Below are 16,273 nucleotides of genomic sequence, written 5' to 3'. Positions count from 1 at the left end.
GTTAAAAATCACTATTAAAGTAAAACAAGTGTCAGTGAAAATCATTAAATGAGGAGCTTGTTAATAACCTTGTTAATCCTGTTGCGTTTTAGTTTGATTTCTGGTATCTTTTGGGCATTTAATTTTGTGTGCATTTTGAAAAATTTAAAATGTAGTTTAAATTTCTTTATTCCTATCATGGTGTCGTCTGTTGGACAGTAGGATTGAAAATTGTTTGCACTTTATGGTACAGGTTGTGACTGTCCTTGTGCTGTGAGGAAGTATGTTCTTTAGCCCAGCTGATCTTTTGCAAGTGTGGATGTCCACTGAAATACGCCTTGAAATCGATTAAAACACATTGTGGTCAATTCGATTCATGACTCATACTTTTTTGCATTAAATAATTCAAAGTAACTAAGTAACTTTTACTCAAATTACATTTTAAAGTAAAATGTAGGCAAAGTAAAGATACTTTTACTCAATTACAATTTTTAGTACTCTTTCCACCTCTGACTAATACGCACATCAGATGGATTTAGTCGTTATTTTTCTGTAATTACACTAAAGAATCTAGAAGAAAAGACTCCTAGAGGACCTGCAGAGATACATAACATTCTCTTAAGTCTATAAAAGCTCTGAACGGGATATTAATGCTGTATTTAACATATTTAATGTTAATAAATTTATGTAATTTAACTTCTGTATTATTTTCACCAGTTTATTGTTAATATACAAACAAATAAAATGTAAAACTATTTAGAACATTCCGCTTGAGATTATCAATGCTGCTGCCCTCCTAGCTTTACTCTGACTTAAGAAAATGTTAACAGTTTTGGTTATCCATGTGCATTACCATCGCGTAATGATGTCATTAATTAAATTCAATTCAGTTTATTTATATAGCGCCAAATTCACAACACATGTAATCTCAAGGCTCTTTACAGTTCAGCAGATCATCCAGTCAGATTGATTCAAAGTTTTCTATCTAAAGAAACCCAGTTGATTGCATCGACTCATTGACTCAAATATAATCCCTCATACTAAGCATGCTTGTAGCGACAGTGGAGAGGAAAAACTCCCCTTTAACAGGAAGAAACCTCCAGCAGAACCAGGCTCAGTGTGAGCGGCCATTTGCTGAGGCCGACTGGGGTTCAAGGAGACAGAAGCAGAGACATAAAAGTAGCTGTAAAAGGCGGTCCCGTTCAGGAAACACACAGCCAGACTGAACACTGTCCTGAATCAGGACAGCAGTCCAGAGCTTCTTTCCCACCCTTAAAGTTGTCCCACTGTTGCCCCACGCAAGGCGAAGAAACGGGAGTTGGACATGCAACCCGCTGTATACGGTTAGACCCATGGTGTGCAGCCAGAAACACCTCCAAAAAATGCTACCATCAATTCACAGCTTATAAAACAATTAAATTATTAAACTTTTGCTTACAGCAACTGGAAAATAATTCCAATGAATAATTTATCCATCACAGTTTTAAATCCATCCATCTTCTCCCACTTGGCCATCAGGGTCACAGGGAAATAACCCTACCCACAACATACAACGGAGAACCTGCTAACTTGATGCAGAAAGACCCTAGGTCAGGAGTTGAACCCAGCTCCTTCTTGCTTAAAGGCAATATCACTGCAAACTATCCCACAGTGTAGATGGTAGACTTGCATTTAAACAACACTGCTTAAAGTCTTATTTAAACAAAGATATAACAACAGTATCTGTTTCTTTATGCTTTTGTTACTATAGTGTAATCAAGACAATACTTTTCATACATTTATTCAATTGTGTAAAATCTTCCATAATTTTGTAATTAATTTCAGTTAGAATCCAGCTTTGCCTCTGAGGTGTTGTCAGAACCCACAGTATTCTAAATATAGTCTGAAAACTGTCAAAACATTTCTGCTCAAGCTAAGAAAAAAAACGTTAATGAGCATTAGTATTTAGCTGTGTGTTTGAAACCTGCAATGTGTTTTTATTTAACATGAGGTTGATGGGAAGGGATGAGGGCTGCAACAAGCATATTGGCAGTGAGGAGGACGGTGCAAGGGCTCCGTATTGAGGAGGAGGTGGTGCAGAGGGGATTAATAAGCGCTTGTTGTATTAAATCAATGTGCCTGCGAGATGAGGCACCTGATTAACATGACCCTGTCCTGCACATCAGCACATTCAGGGCTGGGGGAGGCTGATTAGGAGCCAATGCTAATTTCCTCTCGACCCTGTCAGTGAGAGAGGGGAGGTGAGGTGGGTTAGTGGGGGAGTAAGTGTGAGGCAACAGCAGGTGGAGTGCAGTGATGCTAGATAGAGGACTTTCTGTGGGTTAACACTGAGTTGTAGGTATGTGTCACAATATCTTACAGTTTTTTTTTATGCATTTGGATCTCTCTAATAAAGATTAGATATACAGTATATATTTATATTCACTGACAGTAAGATTTTTTCTTTTCTTACTTAGTGTAAAAGTATTACGTCAACAAAATGTCAGTAGCCATATATTTGAAAAAATAACTTTGAAGCAGTAGAATTAGAATTACTTTATTAATCTCCTGCGGGAAATTATATTCTTACAGTGCAACCATTTACAGAAGAGAGAAAAATAAGATTGTTTGTAAAAAAAAAAAAAAAAAAGAGCAAAATAAACATAATAACAAAGTAAGTAAAATTACAAAAGTAAAATAAGATATAAGAATAAAATAAGATAAAGGTAAAAAATAAAATAAGAATCTTAGTATATACAATCAACAGTATTTACATTTTACAATGCTGCTCAGTAGCTGAATTATCATTATTGCACATGACAGTGATATTGCACATAGTGAAGTAATAAAAGAAGTAAATAATAAGAAATGAAGTTACTTCATCCAATCATTTGGTTAAAACAACCAATCTAATTTAGTAGTGTTTTTAACCAATCTATATTGGTAACTTTAGTCGTCCAATCAGATGTTCCTAGATTTAAATGACATCAGTGGTCATCAGGCCTATGCAATCAATAACTTTAAAACCAGGAACAGTTTACCTTTCCATATACAGACCACTAGGTGTTCGTGGACTAAATACCCAAATAAACTAAAAATAAAAGTAAAAGAAATGCCATTGAATATTTTAAAAACTTTAAAATTTTAAAACCATTGTTAATAATTGGTCTGCAATCTGTTAAAATGAACCTAACAAACTCTTACTCCAAACTACCCCCTAAAAACTACAGAAGAGGATTAGGGCCACTGGAAAAAAGTTAACTGATTTTTAAATTTTATTTCAGTTTAGTATGGAAAAAAAGTCAGAATCCTGACTTTTTTTTCTCAGAATTCTGACTTTAATCTCAGAATTCTGACTTTTTTTCTCAGAATTCTGACTTTAATCTCAGAATTCTGACTTTAATCTCTGAATTCTGACTTTAATCTCTGAATTCTGACTTTTTTCTCAGAATTCTGACTTTAATCTCAGAATTCTGACTTTAATCTCTGAATTCTGACTTTTTTCTCAGAATTCTGACTTTAATCTCAGAATTCTGACTTTAATCTCTGATCTAACTTTAATCTCTGAATTCTGACTTTTTTCTCAGAATTCTGCCTTTTTTTCTCAGAATTCTGACAATAAAACTTTTTTTTATTGTTAGAATTCTGAGAATTGTTTTTTTTTTTTTTCAGTGGCCCTAATCCTCTTCCGTAAAAAACTGATTAGTCAATACAACCAAAAATGTGGTTGTATTGACTAATCTGGTTAGTAATTATGTGTCCAGTCAATCTTTTGGTTAAGACAACCAATCTATTTTGGTAAAAGGGTAAACAAACACTAACTGGTCACTCTGACCAAAATAATGGTTAGTCAGTTCAATTACATTGAAAGCCAGAACCCAGGCTTAAACTACAAACTCTATGGTTTCAAGGCAAACCAATGCCAAGATTTGAATGCTGTACATGTAGTACATATCATATTAATTGTTTTTTTAGGTCCATAACTATTACACACTACACTTGACTACAGCCAAACAGTCCAATTGGTAAACCATCTGTTACCATTTTTATTGGTTGTTTGGTTGGTCACTTCCTTTGGTTGATCCAATAACTTGGTCAGTTTCTGACGCATATATTGGAAAATCTAACGAAAATTGGTTTAACAAACTACATGTTTTTCCGAATAAACCATTCTTAGAGTGCAGATCTGCTCAGATGAATTCAAATGTAAACATTTCTTTTCTATTTAGACAAATAGGACTGTGACTGTTGCTCCAAAACAGAGCTGTATCCCGGCATGGGTGTTATGTCTCATTAAGCTGTTTGTCAGCCAGCAGCGGAGGACCAGTAGTGTTCGGACACCAAGCTGAGCCGGTGCCGTTCCAATCAATGCAGAGCAAAGCACACGGTATCAGCTCCTGCACCCTGTGACTGTGTGAGCATGTTGGCACGCGTGCTGGCAGGACGGCAGAGAAGGGCGGAGCAAGGTAGCCTCCACCATTACTCTACCAGCGTACAAGGGAAAATGGACAATAAAGACAGTGTCCCTCAGCTTGACTCATTACTGTACTCTGATGTAATGTACCTCTGTAGCATAGTGTGTTATTGCCACCCAAAGTTGTATGAAGCAATTAAAAATGGGGAAACAATAATCTATGTTCAGATGAACTAACATTTTAATATTTTGTTGCAATCAAACACATTTTAGTAAAGGATAAATAAATAGAGGCAATTATTTTTAGGAATGGTGATATCTATTATTTAGTAAAAAAGTTATACAATTCAATTTTATCCTTTATGACACCTTGGCGACTGGTTCTGACATGCTTGACAACAGTAACTACCATCAAATATTTATGCCAACTGATTCAAAATATCCCTGCAGAGGAATTTTTTCCCGTTCTGTTATACAAACATTTGACATTCAGAAATACTGTAAGGCTTTCAATAATAGACGGCCGATTTCAGATCATACAACAGTGTTTTGGTCAGATATAGGTCCAGCCTTTCGCTCCGCCTCTACGGGACCTTTGTTTTATGATTGTTTTGTGACTTATAGTAACTTAACCAGAAGTTGAACTGCTGTAGTCGTTTAGAGCCATCTGCAGGTCCATAATTGGGGTTTGAGCATTGTTTTAAACTATCCCAGTTCAGGTTCTAAATCTGACTGGATTTGGATTCCAGCTCCTATCAATTCTTGATTCTAGGCACTTTACAGTTCACTAGATCAGTTTCAAAGTTTTCTGTCTAAGAAAAAAATTGTTGATTGCATCGACTAATTAATTCGAAGACAATCCCTGACACTAAGCATGCTTGTAGCGACAGTGGGGAGGAAAAACTCCCTTTTAACAGGAAGAAACCTCCAGCAAGAGCAGAATTTGTTTATGCTCTTTCAATTTCTACAAATAAAAAAACTAAAAAAAACTGAATACTGACATTAGACAAGTTGGTGTTAGTGTGACGCTTAGGTTCAAGTAAGGAAGGTTATGGTGTTGGAAAACTAACCAAAATCAGTGTTGATGTGTAAATAAGTTAAAAAGTAAACTACAAATAAAGAGGCAATTTTTCAGTAATCTAGTCAAAGCTGGATTAAGTTGCTCATCCTCTACTTCAGCAAAAAAGAGTTGGCTTAAATTACTCCACAGTGATGAAAAAAAATAAATTGTCACCAGAAAAGGAGAAAGCTGTAAATACTTTTTCCAAGACTGTGTGGGTCCAACTAATATTTTATTTTCTTGCTTGTCCAAAATGTGTCTTTTGGACAATTTTAGTTGCATTAATTACATAATTCAATTCAGTTCTGTCAGGTCTAAGCACCTAAAACATCATACATACATACATATAGGGAAAGAAAGAAGGCACAGAGACAATTAATTTAGTTTACTCGCGAGGAGAGTAGAAAGAGACTGTGGAGTTTACAAATCTCCAACCCACTCTGCCGGTCTTCAGCTTTCTCCTCGCTATTTATTGAAGTCAGGGGATGTCCCTAATTACACAAGCTGAGGTTTAATTAAGGGAAAGGGAAACACAATGATCTTACTTTAAACCTCAGCACATATATTAAAACAAAGCATGTGGTTGTTTTACAATTGAATTGTTCCAAGAACACATGGTTAGAAGAAACATGTGATAGAGAATGTTCAGGCCTCTTTCACAACCCATCCGTTGCATGACCTTTATCTGGAACAATCTTTAGCAAGATAAATGATGATTCACACATTATACATCATAATAGTTCATTAGAACACAACCCATGAAACACAAACGGAGTATAAATAAAATATTTCTAACAAGTTCATTTATATAGAGCTAGTTTACAGCATATGTAATCTCAAGGCACTTTACAGAGACAATTAAACCGGATCATGAAATACAAAAGAAGCAGTTTCATTTGAAGCTTTAAGTCTTGACAGTGAGTAGATTAGGTTTATATCATATGAGCGGAAGTTACAGGACAGAAAACCCAAACTAGTCTGTTCTAAATGACCTCAACCCAAATCTAAACAGCGACCTTCCAGCTAATCACAGGACTCTGGAGAGCATCCTTTCATGAGCTGTGGTGAAGCCTTCAGAAACGCATAACGCTGCGAAGGTCGTCTCTGTCATTAGTCGTTAGAACAGAGGTTACAGCTTTCATTTTGAAAGTGCTGAGAAAAAAAAATGACAGCGTTTTACATCGCATTTTACCGCCATGTCCCAGGACTGCAGCCATCCAAGCCACCCTCTGTCACAATAATGTCACCCTGGCAGAGATAATCGCCATCCAGCAGGACTCCTCTGTACACTGTGAAGCTGTAACAGATGTATGGCTAATGAGCATCACAGTCGCTCCCAAAAGATGGTGATGTGATATTAATGGCATTTCATTCCTATGGTAAATATTCTCAAACACACATATGATTGTTTCTCCTTCACAGACAAATCATGAATACAATGATAGTGAGCAACTGAGGAATCTCCAGCTGCTTCATTAAGTTTATGAGTGATCTAAAAAGCAGGAGGGGCAACTGTGAGGCATTCAGGTGTTTAAGATAATGCTACGGTTGAAAATATTCATCAAAGACAGTGGAAACAATTGTTTTAGTACACACCCACACTTAAAGGCACTTCACCTAATTTTGTTTTAACCTCTCTAAGAAAAAATCTTTTTAACATGGTATATTGTGTGGCAGAAGATGTCATGTTATTAAAATAAAATAAAAATTGGTTGCACATATGCAGGAGTCCAAGCATTTTTAGTACAGGCTAGTACAGTTTTCTCTGCCAATGGGGTTCATTCTGTAGAGCTTTTGGTTTCCAGTCAGCCACTAAGTGTGTTTCCCAATGAGGGCTGTTTTCTCTAAAGACTCTTATAAGCAGAGAAGCATGGTGGCCAAAGAAGGGAAAGTTGCAATACCTCCTCTGTCTGTTTGCTCCATATACAGCAAAACAGAGTTAAAGGTTCAGAATGGAGGAAGAGGAGAGAGACTTGAGATGCAAGAATGACCAAGAAGGATCAAAGTTTGAGAGCTTTGCAGGATCGCCTCAGACTGAAATCTAGACTCAGGACTGGCTGTAGTCCTACCAGTCAGGTATCTTTTCATTACTTTTATTACAACATGTGTCCGTGATCACCTGCATGTGGAGTGGGAGGAAAGTTTCTCAATGGGAGAAGGCTAGGGGCGGGGCTTACAGTTCAAACTAAACTGTACTCCTGGCTCATGGTTCAAAACTGTGCAGAATCAGGTTCAGTGCCTTTAAAGATGCAGAGAGGGCGCATCATCGTACTTCATGACATATCTCAGAAACTTTGAACAGCAAGGCTGATTAAGAGGTTAGGAAGAGAATCTGCTTCAATTTGGCACCTGGTACAGCAGGGTTGTTATGTTAAAAAAGGAGCAGCTTATGCAGGTGGAGATCACAAGACTTTATGACTTTATTTAACCTAATACAAATTAGCTGTCTTCAGCTACAACACATACCATAAACAGCTACATCTCCAACTCTCTGCAAGACATTGCAGGACATTTTTAGTAGAAACCAACAAAAAATGGTGGTCCTCTGTGGAAGAGACATTGGCTCTAAAAGAAAAAAGTATTCAACACCAGTCTTCTCTTGTGAGCCAGACGGGAAGATTCTTGGATGTTGGTTTATGATTAAGGATGGCTGTTAATAAAAGCATCTTCCATATCCTCATGAAATCATATCGGGCTTGCAGGTGTCGCAGTGGTTAGTACGGATGTACAGAGGCGTTAGTCCTTTACGCAGGAGACCCGGATTCGAATCTGGCCTGTGGTCCTTTCCTGCATCTCTCTCCCTTTTTCTCATACCCCCTTTCCTGTCAGTCTACTGTCAAAACAAACAAGCCACTAGTGCTGTAAAAACTTAAAAAAATAAATAAATACATATCCGAGGATCTTCCTGTCTGGTGTTCAATATTTTTTTTTTTTGTTTTTGGGCTGATGTCTTTCCCATACCCCATAGTAGAGACTGACATTTTTTAGGGATAGGAGTCAGTATTAGTAACGATCGCGTGATGGGGACGGTACAGGATTAAACATTAACAGGAGCAGACGGGAGCGGGAGCAAACCAATATTAACTAAAAAAAACGAGGATCGATGCCAAAAAATAAAATCTAATAGAAAGAAAAAAAATCCAGTACTGGCGCCGCCATTTTGTAGTTTTTTTCCTTGAAGCCTACACTATAGTGCAAGTCAAAAAAAACTACACGACCCAAAAACCGTTTATAATTATTATTGACCTTTACTACAGTTAGAAACAGGAACTTAACTGACCCTTCATAGAAATTCAGATTCAATGTATTGGCAGAAATCTTATTGAAGACAACAAGAATGGGAGTGGTGCAGGAGCGGGAGTCATTTTGAATGGGAGCGGGATGGGAATGGGAGTAATTTCACCAGGAGTGGGATGGGACGGGATTAAGATTTCTCCTCTGGCCCGGGATCGGGACAGGACACAATTTTTTTCTGTGGTAGTGGGATGTGACAGGAGTGAAAATCCACTCCCGTGTCAGTCTCTACCCCATAGTTCTGCCTGGGAAACTTTGGTATGATAATTATGAAAGGGATTAATGGTGTCTGAAATTATACAGATTCGTCCTATAACTGATAGGTTGCCAGTCGGAATCCTTACTCAATCTCTGTTGCTGTGTCTTTGGGGACGTTACTTCACCTGCCATGCCTGCTTTTGGTGGACAGAGGCCCTAATGGCTAAGATTGTATGGCAGCCTTGCTTCTGTTAGCCTGATCCAGCTACAGTGTAGATTCTCACCATCAGTTTTTAAATCGTTTTAATGACTGAATGTAAAGTTCAGAGCTTCGTTAGACTTGATAGTTATACTAATTTAGGCAATTTACTATACGAGTAAATTAAACTAATGTAAAAATGAATTAGGGACTGTGGCATTCTTTAAACGTATAAAAGAAAAAAATTATTCTACATCACCTCTCATAGAACTGTGCGGTTATCTGGTGGATGGATGATGATCTAAGCTTGTTTGTGGCCTCAGGAAAATTGGACTTGCGGTCACTGATTTGGTTTGAGGACCGCTAAAAGTTTTTCTCAAACAAAACCAGTGTCAAATTTACACTCTGAAAAAGAAAGCCAAGATGTAGCAATGACTGAGTCAAAGTCTATGCTTCAAATAGAATGGTGTAGAGCTAAATCTGCAAACCTTAATGAATTAAAGCAATTCATTATTCCAACAACTGCTTGCATAAATATATTAAAATAAAGCTGCACATGTCTTTAATGAGGTCATGGAGGACAGAGTGTGAAAAAAAAACTAAATGAGAAATGAAAGACTCTAGTTATGTGAAAAATCAAATTATATGATTAGAAATACCATCAACAGCATTTAAAACAACACAAATAAACATCAAATAGTGACATTCAAATGAGAAAGTCTAAATCTGTACATTTGTAAAGGGCAAAAATGCAGCATCTACATTAGACCTCTAGTTTCTCTCAGCTTGTCAGTCTTTCTCCCTCTTGTTTAAACATCCCTCCAGGCATATACAACATTCTGACAGGGCTAATCCTTAAAAAGTAAACCATGAAGAAGTGTAACCTGGAGAACACGGTGAGAAAAGCCTGATTGTCAGTGAAGCAGGTTGCAATGCTGCCTTAGGGGATCGGTTATGGCCGTGTTGTATGCTCTGAAACGTGGCATCGTCAGATAACAGACACTTACACGTTCCGTATTTACGCACAAGAGCCGGGAGCATCCCAGGATGAACTCTCCCTCAGATATGGAGCATGGTCAGCCAATCCCAGGAGCATCTTGTTGCAGCAAACTGCAGCACGATCCCAGTTTAGGCGCAGTGGATGCTGAGGTTCCTCTGAAGGTCACTGCACTTTTCAGAGCATCGGATGTGAATGCGGGGAATCATTTGGATTATAGAAGCACTTCTTGGCAGCCGATGCTCAGAGAAGAGCAAATGGGCTTTTTTTTTTTTTTAGTTAAAGTATGGTTTATATTTTCTATCCTTCTAAACTAGAAGACGGGGGATTAATTGAAGAGATTTTACACAGTTTACAAAAAGTGTTTTAAATTATTTTGGCAATATACGGTAGAATATTGTTGAGGTATTACTGTGAGAGAAAGAAAAAAAGGATAAGGAGCATTTTCTGTTATACAGCTGAACTGAACGGCAAAATAAAACTTTATATTTTCTCTATTTGTCTGCAAATGAGTTTATTTCTTCAATTTTGTGTCACCTTGAGTTCTTGGACCATTATACCTCCTACTGTCAACAATCAATAAATCCAGCTGGCCCTCTTCTCCTCTTTTGTCTTGGCAAATGAAGCTGATGGATGAAAGCGAGGCCCCTTGCCCTCTCCCTCGTAATGTGCTGTGAATGACCGTGTCAATACATTTGGGAATGGAGGCAAAGATGTTTGGAGATTTTAAAAGGGGTTCGGAGCGGGACACAGCAGCGGGGTCAACTCTTAGAACAACTTAATATTTAATCAAGTTGGCTTCACCGTAATTCTAAACCCCACAATTCCCCTATGGACAAGCAAGGAGAAAAGGAAAGTGGGACGGCGAGATGATATTGTGTCTCATGAACTACCTCGTCCTTTGACAGAGTGCAAATTACATGAGAGATTGAGGTGAAAATGGACTATTTGAGGGACGTTTGTCAGGGAAGAGCGTGTGCAGTAGACAGAGAAAGGCAGGTAAAAGACAAACCTGAAATGACAGATGATTAGGACCATTAAAGTCTTCTTTATCATCTAGATTGGATCTCAGAGGTCAGACTGATTCAGGCAAGATTAAAGAAAGCCATAAGCATGTCATAATGTCAAAAAATGACTTTACCAGTGGTAGTAGAAAGGCATTTAAAAAAAAGAGCACTTTGAAGATTAATATATCAATATTTCAAAATACTTTTTTGATGCCTGCTTATTATAGAGGTAGAAGTTACTCCCACTAATTGCCTTCTAAGACTTATTATCAAAGAAGATAGCTGTAATTGGATTTACTTTGTTGCAAAGATCTTTGACTGAATGCAGTCTGTTATTACTGAACAGTCTGATGAAGAAGTTGCTCAGGGTTGTCCATTTGTCTTTATTTTATGAAGAATCCTTCCGTGGTCTGAAATAATCAGATACTCGTCATAAGTCCCCCAAAACAAAACCTTTCTTTATCACCTCTTTTTAGTCTTGTTCGGATGATGCTACCTTGAAAAAAAAGATGTCAGAAGAGATTTCTCTCTCCACAGTCAAATGACCTATAGAAGATCTACTGCATCATTTGCTGCAAATACTAAAGAATGGAAGTACAGTCTGTCTGTGACTTATTGTAGACGGCTTGACTGTTGCATTTCCAGTCTCTAACTGGGTTAGAACATGTCACCTCCATTGTGTTATTCATATTCAGAATAAGATTGCTTTCATACCATACGGCAGAGTGGTCCACCAGCTCCCCACACTTAGCCTCATGTCCAACATATGACTGCAGAGTCATCAGAGTAAAGAAGTTTAAAATATGATTCCTGATGTACAGTAATGTAGGGTTTGAGGTAACCTAGACATTGTTTATTTGATTAAAGAATGCCAATTTCAATCATTAGAGACTTGACTTAGGCCTAAAGACTTGTGAACATTCTTATACATCCATCCATTCATCTTCTGCCATTTATACTGTACAAACAGGAACACATGGGGCTGGTGCCGAACTCTTGCAGTCTATGGGTGAAAGGCAGGGTTCATCGTAAAAAGTTTGTCAGTCCATCAGAGAGCGACACAGGGATGTATATCCATGCAACACACCTAATAGCAATCTTAGAGACACCAATCAATCAAACAGTCATAGTTTGGTCTGTGGTAGGAGCTCAGAGTACCTGCAGAAAACCCAAAGATGCACTGGGAGAACCTGCAAACTTTTAACGCAGAAATATTCTAGGTCTAAAATCGAACTGAGGACCTTCTTTCTGCAAGGAATCAATGCTACTAACTGTGCCAGAGTGCAGATATTTAGGATGCTTTTGAACAATATAAGTTAAACACTTATCTCAAATATGATTTAATTGCAGTTTCTTTTCCTGCAGGAGTTTTTTTGTTTGTTGGGGGGAGTGGCGGGCTACTGGTTAGGGCATAGAGCTTGGAATTCTGAGGTTCTGAGTTCAAGCCCCACTCCCACAGACTGCCACTCTGGGTCTCTGAGCAAGACCCGTAACCCCACACTGCTCCCCGGGCGCCTCACGGTGGCAGCCCACTTCTCCCCAGGTGGATGGGTTAAATGCAGAGGTACATTTCTCCAATGTGAGATCTATAAAGTTCAATTATTATTTTTATGTTAATATAGTGTTAGGAATATATAACCTTGCACAGATTTTTACAAATCTCTGTAAATATCATCAGCTGTTTGACCTTTAAAATGCACAGGAATGAGGGGGAACAAAGAAAATGTTTTATAAGGAAGGCAAATGTAGTTTGAAGTGGCGGAGAGGGAAATCAGAGCAAATCTATGCTAGATGCATTGTTCTAGTTAAACATTGGAACAGGCAGAGAGACTGATGTGATGATTTCAAGTTGATGATTTAAAATATTAAGCCAAATACACCAACTAAATACACATAAAGTTGAGGAATGTTTATATGTTTAATAGGATGTCTTTGCCATAGTTAAAAATGTCAGAGAGCAAAGACTGGGATGACTTCAGTGAAGGGATTGCTTTGCCAGTCCATCAAAAGAACCTCAGTCTCATTGGTCATTCTTTATGCTGAAGGTGGGAGTCCAACAGTGTGAGAATCTAGCCAGCTGTTGCTTCCCCCTGGCACAGCAGCTGTTAACTGTATCCTGTCAGCTCGTTTCGGAGCTCAGGGTGACTTTCCCTTCATACCTTGCAGTCACCATGAAGCTTTAAGGTTCTTGGGATAAATGAACAGGCGGATAAAGAGCAGAGCGAAGAATGCAGTGATGAATGTCAGCAGGTATAGGTAGGCAGATGGGCCCCGGGGACCCCTGGCTGGTCCTTGTGGAGTTACAGGCAGCCAAGTTCAGCATGAACCGCCCAGCCCAGCGTCAGCACTTTGGGGGAGAAACTGGAAAAACTGCTGAGGCAGGCGAACACATGGGGAGATGAGGCCAAGTGGTGAAAATTTAACCACCCTGATGAAAGTTTAAGTGCACATGTTAAACAGGAGGTGACTGTATGGGACACTTTCACACAGTTTCTGTTGAATACTCCGCTCTGCAAGTCAGCCCTGGCCATGACTCTGATTTTACCTGACACCCCAGTCCTTCAATGACCCTGGCTTGTCCTCAAACGTGAAATCATACTGAACTTCTAGTTTTTACCTCTTGATAATTGGCTTTGAGGATGCTGCTTTGTTTCAAGGACACCAACAGAATTGCTCTGCTATGCAATCTGGCCAGTAAATTTGCCAAAGACTTGAAGCACTTATTCTGGTGACTTTTTTCACTTGAATGTACATAAAACTAGGGAAGGACAGATATTGATACCACGATGGGCTAGCTGCCTGATACAGTGTGCATGTACTTGAAGTATTGGATATTTGGTCCTATAGTAGGAAATGTTCCAATACTATAGGACCATTGTGATAAGAGCTACATTTCCCCAACATTAGATGGCAACAGTCTATACACATGCACTTCAGCCTAGTAAGCAGCAGTGATGCAGCATGAAAAGGAGCCTGAGCGTCTGCCTGAACTTAAAGGAGCAATAAGTAAGGAATTTCTGTAAAATAAACCACAATTATTCTTCCTTCTCACCCAGGATGGAAGTAATATTCACTATAAACAAATATTCTGCTTCATCATCAATGTAGCTTTTTTCTTCTTTTAATCCTGGAAGTATGATTCATAAATACTTTACTGCAGCATGTTCCTCAGCCAATCATAGGAGAATTCCAGAAGTTGTCAACATAAAGCACAACATTTGGTAGTTTATATTGGATAAGAAGTACTTTAAAGGTATAGTGCAACAACTTTCTTTTGCTTAATGGTCTTCATTCTTTATCTTGAATTTAGCTGTGCTATGTCCTTGTTTCTCTTCACAACCTTCCTCATCCTCTCCAAAGAGGAAGAGTAGGAGTGTTCTCTGTGTTTTGTTCCGATTTCATTCACTAGGTGTCATTATTACAAATTGCTGCTTTAGATAAAAGAGGAAGGAGGAATATGAGCTGTGTGAAGCTTTTTCAAAGTTAAAAAAAAGGTGAAAAAAGTAATGCACACTGGCATTTATGCTCATCTAAGTTGTCAATAGAATTATGGAATTTAGGAAATCTTTTCTTGTAAATTTTATTAAATGTCTTATAATTCAATACGATGACAAATTGCACTAGAAGAAAATTTTAAAATTGAAACTGACTGAAATTAAAACCTCTTCCAAAGAAGTGCAAGAAATGTAATGGCGAAGATTAATTCTCATATGGAAACTTGTTACTGACAAAGGCAGGTACAAAACTGAAGTAAAAAATGTGGTATTGGAGTTGAAAATAACCACCTACCTCTGTCTTTGCTAAAGAAGTGATCTGAACAGGAGAGGTAGAGTGTAAAACGGGTGATTACATAAGACGAGTTCGCTGTGGGGATACACACTCTCTTCACAGTGTTGATAGAGTCTTTCACCAACCTGATAGAGTGTTGATTAGGATGTGCTTTCCCATAAGGATCCAGTGCTGAATTAGATCCTAATGGGCTTGTCTCTCTTTGATTGTCACTGCGTCACATTTTCCTCTCGTCTTTGTCCCCCTTTCGACAATCGTTTCTAACTGAACTCCATGTCAAGCGCTCTGACCAGCTCTTTCTAACCTGCATTTGGATCACTTATGTCCTTCTGTCTCCAGGTGCGGTGCGAGCCTCCAGCATCTTCCCCATCCTCAGTGTCATCTTACTCTTCATGGGAGGCCTGTGTATAGCTGCCAGTGAGTTCTACAAGTCACGCCACAACATCATCCTCAGTGCAGGGATCTTCTTTGTGTCTGCAGGTGAGTCAAACATACGTAAAACTAGACAAAAAGCATATTTTGTATTTCAAATATTTGGTTTTACAGTTAAAAGATTTTACTTATAATTACTATATAATTCAATGAACAAGTGACTGTTTGGCTTGTAAATTGTTGAAAGTCAAGTAGGAATAAGATTTAACAATGCAAAGTACACTACTTTATATTATTCATAGTATTTCATCCCTGACCATTTCTTCTGTTTTAGCTTTTTCATTGTGACTCAGTTACAAAACAATAGACAATCAAGCATATGTTTATATCAACAGGAAGGACCTAGTCAATATGTTCCCAGAAAAGTAGTTTTTAATGATCCAAACCAATCATGTCCAATGTCAAAAAGCAACAACCTCTAGTTAAATCCAGTGTTGCCAACTCAGCGACTTTGTCGCTATATTTAGCGACTTTTCAGACCCCTGCAGCGACTCTTTTTCAAAACAGCGACTAGCGACAAATCTAGCGACTTTTACTGGTGTCTGCCGTGGGGCACCTCCCGCGTCCCAACCCCGTTCTCCCGCTTCTGCAGGAGTCCCTCTCAGCGCTGCAGTCAGAGCCACAGCATGTTTACCCTCAGCTTCCAGACTGCAAATGAACCGCTCGCATGTGCAGGGATTGACGGCGCAGGTTGATCACGCTGAAGTCAGCTCCCTCAGTTGCTGAACCTGCCATAGAGAGCCTTGACCAATATGACGAGGACCCAATCAAGCACAGCCTGCGTGTGTGGAGGGAAATCTTATTAGTTTGCAAAAAAATTTACAATGATTACCATTATTTGCTCACATTGTCATTGATTCTTTGTAGCCTTTTTTTGTTCAATTTAGATTGTTAATTGTTGTTGTTCAAAATGTTTATGTTTTAC

At 38.4% G+C, this 16,273-nt stretch overlaps 1 protein-coding gene across 1 annotated transcript in view; it reads left to right on the top strand.

Moving 5' to 3' along the window:
• Positions 1–16,043, top strand: part of LOC107096624 (voltage-dependent calcium channel gamma-2 subunit-like) — a 107,841-nt gene extending 91,798 nt beyond the window's left edge. The window contains exons 3-4 of the mRNA XM_015393361.1: positions 15,256–15,411; positions 16,024–16,043. Of these exons, the coding sequence (XP_015248847.1) occupies positions 15,256–15,411; positions 16,024–16,043 (176 nt within the window). The remainder of the gene's footprint in view (positions 1–15,255; positions 15,412–16,023) is intronic.
• Positions 16,044–16,273: the final 230 nt, after the last annotated feature.

This window comes from Cyprinodon variegatus, unplaced genomic scaffold (assembly GCF_000732505.1).
Source record: "Cyprinodon variegatus isolate N-32 unplaced genomic scaffold, C_variegatus-1.0 Scaffold24, whole genome shotgun sequence".
In the NCBI taxonomy this organism is placed as follows: Eukaryota; Metazoa; Chordata; class Actinopteri; order Cyprinodontiformes; family Cyprinodontidae; genus Cyprinodon; species Cyprinodon variegatus.
The sequence above is the reverse complement of the archived record's forward strand: the minus strand, read 5'-3'. Positions and strand labels throughout refer to the sequence as shown.